Raw genomic sequence first — 6,674 nt, forward strand, 5'->3', positions numbered from 1 at the left:
AATTTTCACCATTGAAGATAGGGACAGAAATAGTTGACGATTGAGTAATGTTATCCATAGCTTAGAAAAAATATTATTGGAGTGGGTTAGTAGTACAAAGGAAATTTTTGAAGTAGTTGGGAGGATTTTGGAATGGTAGGTAGGTAAGATAACTACGCCTAATGTATGACCGAACGTAGCTCTGATACCACTGTTGGTAGTTGATTAGATGATAGTTGATAGTTTTAGAGAATTGTTTTAGAAAGAAGGCTATGTCATTGATTTCTTGGATTGATCAATTACAACATACCAATTGCCTATTTATAGGCTCAAGTCACTAACCTCTCAATGGTGGTGAATGTTTCTACATTACTTTAGGTCTTTCTAGAGTTTTCATGATAGATTAGTATCATGATAGTTCTAGATTCTTCTATCTTATACATAGACTTATAGTTCTAGATTGTTCTACCATATTCATACACATTATAGTTCTAGATTGTTCTACCATATTCTATAGTTCTAGGATATTCTACTATATACATATTATATTTAAGAATATTCTAGAAATTTGTAGCAATTTCAACAACACACAACAAATCCGACAATCAGAATCAAGAGGCCCAATTTTAATTCTAGGGCTTGCTCCATGATCAAATTAGTACCAATTATTTTTTCATCCGCTATTCCTTGGCTCATCCTCCATGATATTTGAAGCTCTCTTTCTCTAGTTGATTGATTAATTGTTGTAACACCTTCAGATACTTGTTTGACTTATGATCAAGTATCATCCTTCTTGAAAGTCTGAGCTTTCCATAGAGCTCTCTAGGCGTTTCATATAGGGAAACATGTTTCTCATCACAACCATTGTGGTTTGAATTAGGATTTTCAGACGAATGTGCAATAGGAATAATATGCATGATCCTTCCGGGAGGATAAAGACGACGTCTACTTGATGTTGTGATTGGACAATCACTCTCTTCTTCAGCTATGTTTTTGTTTGTGGCTACTTCTTTTCCCAGTTTAAGCTTCCCCACTTTATTCGACAATTCGTCTTCGTCGCCATCGGAGTCATCACCGTCAGATCCTTCACTAGAAGAATTATATTCGTCATCATCTGACATAGACTCCATGATTAAGTGCTCTTCAGTCAAGAGAGATTCAAAATTTGTCTCAGATGATCCATAAGCTTCAGCTATGTTATCTGATTTTGAGCTTGGCGATGAGTCAATATTCTCACGTATGTGCCAGGGAAGCAATGAGCGAGTTCCGTGTTTATGTTTCTTCACAACCTGTAGGTACAAAGTAGGATCTCTATTATAAGATAAAGAAAATGCTAACCAGTAATTAAGAACACTTGTATGGTTAAGAAATTAAAAGTAAAGTTTTTATTATTTAGAAAGTATGATAGTACACTCTATCATGATTTTTAATGCAATCCTTTTAATAAAACTACTTTTTATATTTTGATTCTTTAACTAATACCTTAATTGAAGACGCTGGTTAACATGTCCCTAAAATAATAAAAGATGTATGTACATTATATTTTTTTTGGTGGCCTGGTTGATAGATGTATGTACATTGTATATGACCCTATGCAAAAAGGAGATATATATAATTATTTTCTGCCAGAACAGCAGTATTTGTGAAGATCATTAATATAATAGTTCAATTCCCTTATATTATGTATGGTTTATCAATTGAAGGAGTAAATTCTTGTTAGAGTCAAGTGAATACCTAATAGGAGAGTATATATCCCTATAGAGCATGCACTGAGTTCTTTCAATGTCAAATGACAAATTTATATAAATAATCAAGGAGATTGAAAGCTACCTCTGTGCAGCGGGTTATTGCATGTCCTGCAATGGCTTTTGCGATTGGTATGTGAGATCTAACTGCGGTTAGGATGTTTTGATCATTGCTCCGATCGCGACCCTGTAAATTATTCGATCAATATTATGTACGTAGTTACCTAATGAAAGCCAACTTGACCAAAGAACCAAACAATTTTCTAACAGATAACATAATTAAGCAATTAACTTGATGTAGTATTTGCTAATTAAACCATCGAGTAGTTTGAACACCTCAGAAATGAAATCATGAACAGAAGAAACTGACAATGTAGGCACTATGTCATAACCATTGATAATGGAAATGATAAAGGGCTTCCCAAATTCGGCTAACTCCAATGTCATACAGGCAGCTGCAAAAATTAAAAATGCGAAACAATTCTACATCAAGAGCATGTGATGATTCATTATAATGAAACAAACCTATTGAATTACGTTACTCAATTGAACAAATTAAAAACTTTAAATGTAAACTAAAGAATTTAGTGTAACTACATGCCTGGGCCAAACGTGACACAAGTGCTTGAAGAGAACTCTTGTATTTCTCTTAGCTTAAATGTCAGCAGTGCAGCGGTACCACCACCAAGCGAGTGCCCAACGATCTATTTGGAAAGATTATTATAATTATAATAATAAAAAAAAATCAAACATAGAGATGAATTACACAATTAAATAAAAAGAATATATACTTTTAATTAATATGGAATGATCAAAAAAGGAAATAAAATAATTTTCCTATTATTAAACACCGGGTGAAGATTATATAATCAAAGGATCTAATTGAATTATTTTAAATTTTTTAATACTTCTATTCAACTCTTACGGATAAAAAAATAGGAATAGATTAATTGAATTAACAATATATACCTTGATTTTGAAGTGGGGGTATTGATCAAGAGCCTTTTTTAGTACAGGAGTGCAGTAGTCTAGAATCCAATAAGCTGCAGCAACCATACCACGGTGTGCATGTCCTGAAACAATGTTGTTGTTCCTCCTATGCTCGAAGGAGACGGGAGCACAGAGTGCAGCTGTTAGCGTGTCGTTTAGGCTACGAGTTCCCCGAATAAACACCAACACACTTTTTGATTCTATATCACGTATAACTGTGAAAACTGGCCTTAGAATCTGCCATAATAAAATCATAAAATTAATTTTCAGTTAAACTGGCTTGGATACAAAAATATACTTCAATTTTTTTTTAAATATTTTTGTTGTTTATCAGTAAAAAAAACAACATTTTGTTGTTTATTTTTATTGTTTATAAATTAAATTTTGAAGGGAAAGAAAGAAAAAAAAATACATATTTGGCTTGCATATCCTAAGGTTTAACTATTTGTTCAAGATTAGTTTGCTCAAGTTTTTTTTTTAAAAAAGAGCAATAATATTTTCACACCTACTTCTTTTAAACACCTATTAATTAACAACTAACATTTATCTATATTTCTGTGTTCCTATCATATCATATTAGTTATATATTTATATTTTTTTTCTTTTTTATTACTCTTTCTAGGTGTATAATAAGATATGGGTGTCGAAATATATTTATTAAAACAAATACACTTGTAAGAAAACTCAGATTAAGAGAGTTCACAAACAGGCAAACCTAGAACAAATATATTGTAATGAGTGAACAAGACTATGAAATCCAAACTCAAAACAGTGAAAAATAAATATAAATTCTTATAAGTTTGGATGAAGAGGAGAAAATAAAAAGGGTTATTTTTATAAATACTAGGGGAAAATTGATGAGAAAATAGGGATAATTGAAGGAAAAGAACTCCTTTTTTTCCAGTGGATTCCAACGAACAACAAATACATATGGTTGAAGTAAAGAAAATTTTTCATATATATGTCAGACCAAAAAAAGTTCGAAGAGAGAGTGAGAGAAAATAAAAAGAGAAAAAAATATAGTTAGAATTGGAAGAAATTAAAATGAAATAAAGATCAGAGAGATCAGAGAAGCTCTCCTATCATGGAAGGTGCCATGCCATTCATACTATGTTAAGAAATTAACACATGGCTAATGAAAGAAGATGGAGACAAAATTAATAAGAATAAAATTGTTGATAGAATGAGAAAAGTTGATTACATTAAAACACGTTTACGAAGCTTATTGAGATACAATATATGGGAAAACAACTAATTAACCAGTAATGAGCTACTAGCCAATTGCTATCTAATATGGGAATCAAAATCGTATAAGTATTGATTCATTTTTGTAAGAAGCTAGCCAATGTTACGTACCCGAGCTGTTCTCTTTCTTAGGAGGACATCCTCCTTGTCGAATCCAGCAGCAAATAAGAACCCATGAAACCGTTTTCTGCTGAAAAGCAAGGTCCGTGTCAACAATTTCTTTATCTCATATAACTCCTTTATGACTTCGGGGGCCTTCAGCTGTACACAATCACTTCTTTCACCGCATTCTCTTGCAACTGTTTTCTTACCCTACATTCTCAAATTCAGTACGGGTTAATTAAAAAGAGGGAAAAGCTTCATGCAGTTACACACGTGTTTTTAAATTGCGGTGATGAGTCAGAAAAACTTTTACATGACAAATAATTGCCAAAAAATGCTGTTGATACAACCACAATTTCTATGGAGACGATTGCAGAATGCATGTCAAAATACTTTGAAGTTGCGGCTGCAATTGCGGTCTAGGTTGTAGACGGCAATTTAAAATCATGGATACATATTATGTAAATCTTACTCAAGTATAAGACATCTCATATCAACTAGTGATATAACTAAATTAAAACACATAAAGTGAGGAATAATCTTTATTTTATAAGTCAATTTTATAAGAGAATTAGGCTTAAATCTATGTTTTAATAAGATTATTATTTTTACAAAGAAGTGGAAACGTAAATGGATATATAGATGAAGTTGGAAAGGACCATGTCCAACACAGCGGAAGCAATGGCTATGGGCAAGTTGAGGATGTGCCATTTCTCCTTGTAACCGAGCGACTTTATGGCTTCCGTTAATATGGACACTACCTCCATCAAATTTTTGGGCGCCTCAATATGCCTCCTTTCAACACTCGGGGCTTTCTTTTCATTCTTCACCTCCATGAATTGCAAAGAAGAAGGAAGCCCGATCGGGAAAACGGAAGAAAGAAACAAGATATATAGAGAATATTTCGTAGACGTTGACGCAAGTGTTCTTTTTTAAAAGCCAAAGTGAGAATATTTTTTTACTAATTAAAAAAGTAAGGACATAGCACAAGTTGTGCACGTCCAACCTTGCTATACAGAGAATTATTGAACTTATCAGTTGAAAATTCTTATACATTGCCACAACTAGCCAACTAGTAGTGTAAAATTATAATAGACTCCACCTAACTAAGTCAAACTGAGATACCTATCAAATATTAAGAGGTACACACCGATATATGACTATATAGTGAGTTACTTGTTTTGGGTTGATTTCAAAATCTTCCTGCATGAGATGTTTTTTTTTTCCTTCTAATTAAATCGAATTTTAAGGATTATGAGAGATAGAAAGGAAATATAAAAGAGTGATGAGATAAAAGGAGATGAATAGAAAGAGATAAAAAAAAATGTTGCCATGTGTTGGTGCAATCGTGGTGCATTATATTGGTGAATGGTGATACGTCTAACACAAGTTGTGCAAGTGGATTGAAAGAGTGACAACGCTTCTGATTTATTCTAGAGTACTGCTATTCAGTAAGAAGGAATGCATCACACCAATAGCACGAAAGAAATAACTAATGTACGTGCTCTCAATTTTTAAAGTGCAAATTTATTTTAAAAACAATAAATTAAAAAAGTAATAAATTTTTTTATTGTATTTCAGATTTCCATTAATTGTGGGTGCATGCTCTCTCACTAGAATATTAAACAAGTGTACTGTTAGAATCTCTTACTAGCATTCCTCAATCTGATAATATTTGAAATAAAGCTGGGTTAATTTGATTTCTTGATATATACATCAATTTTAATAATTATATATAGTAAAATTATAGAACTAAAGATATAACCAAAAAATTATAGAACTGAAGAAGCATAAAATTATTATTAAGATATAGTTTATTATATATATATATATATATATATATATATATATATATATTAAGATAAATTAACAACATCAATGTAATTATAATATTATATTATATAAAATATTTTTCTTATCAAATCAAGAAATATTATAATTAATATATAATTATTTAAAAAATTATACATTTTAAAAGAATATGACACTAGACTAAGTAGGCCTATTGACGACTCAAAGACCTGAACCCGCCCTCAAACTAAATAAAGCCTCATTTTTAAACCCAAAATTCATAAAAATTAATTTTGGACCGGGTCAAGTTAGTAATGAGTCATGAATAATAATAATAGAAAAATCACTGCTTGAAAACAAGATTTTATAGTAGACCACCATTAATTGTAGTTCGCAAACTTAATGTTCTTGACTAGATATTAAAACCCTTTAGGTTGTCTCTAGTAAATTACTTCCCTTAAAAAAAGATTGTTTTTACATCCACTTAATGTATAGTTAATTAAATTATGTATGATATATTTTTGTAACTAGCTAGTGAACAGGTATAAAATAAATCTACACCATTTTTTTTAGTGAAACCTTTAGTTAATCTGGCTTGAACTTTTCTAGATAAGCGTCGTGTCTAAGTGTCCTTTTAAATATCCACTTGCTAGTTGCTACAAACACGATACTTTATTCTTCTAAAGCTTCGCTTTGGTTTGTTGACTTTTAATTTGTTTCCTTTCTTGAGACTTATTTTTCATCAACTTCTTTCCTCACATTTTCCTAAAATCTATCCAGAAGGAGGGACGAATAGACTAAACTAAGTCAGCAATGCGAATT

The 6,674-nt window shown here is 31.3% G+C and overlaps 1 protein-coding gene across 1 annotated transcript; it reads right to left on the reverse strand.

Annotated features, from left to right (window-relative positions):
• Window positions 1-240: 240 nt before the first annotated feature.
• LOC100808014 (uncharacterized) lies at window positions 241-4,936 on the reverse strand. Its single transcript, XM_003517606.5, has 7 exons — window positions 4,721-4,936; window positions 4,071-4,271; window positions 2,694-2,951; window positions 2,326-2,428; window positions 2,061-2,179; window positions 1,810-1,911; window positions 241-1,268 (listed from the first exon to the last, which is right to left on the reverse strand). Exons 1-7 carry the CDS (start codon window positions 4,895-4,897, stop codon window positions 672-674), a joined length of 1,557 nt encoding a protein of 518 aa, XP_003517654.1. The 5' UTR covers window positions 4,898-4,936; the 3' UTR covers window positions 241-671.
• Between the last annotated feature and the right edge of the window lie 1,738 nt (window positions 4,937-6,674).

The sequence above is a fragment of the Glycine max genome, chromosome 1 (genome assembly GCF_000004515.6).
Source record: "Glycine max cultivar Williams 82 chromosome 1, Glycine_max_v4.0, whole genome shotgun sequence".
NCBI classification, from domain to species: domain Eukaryota; kingdom Viridiplantae; phylum Streptophyta; class Magnoliopsida; order Fabales; family Fabaceae; genus Glycine; species Glycine max.

Bases quoted from the DNA above. Each gene is read 5' to 3' on its own strand.
- LOC100808014 (XM_003517606.5), bottom strand. From the start codon at position 4,897: ATGGAGGTGAAGAATGAAAAGAAAGCCCCGAGTGTTGAAAGGAGGCAT. The intron at 2,180-2,325 runs GCATGTAGTTAC...TAATTTTTGCAG, and splicing joins TTGTGTCACGTTTGGCCCAG to CTGCCTGTATGACATTGGAG. The intron at 1,912-2,060 runs GTGTTCAAACTA...AATAATTTACAG, and splicing joins TTCATGATTTCATTTCTGAG to GGTCGCGATCGGAGCAATGA.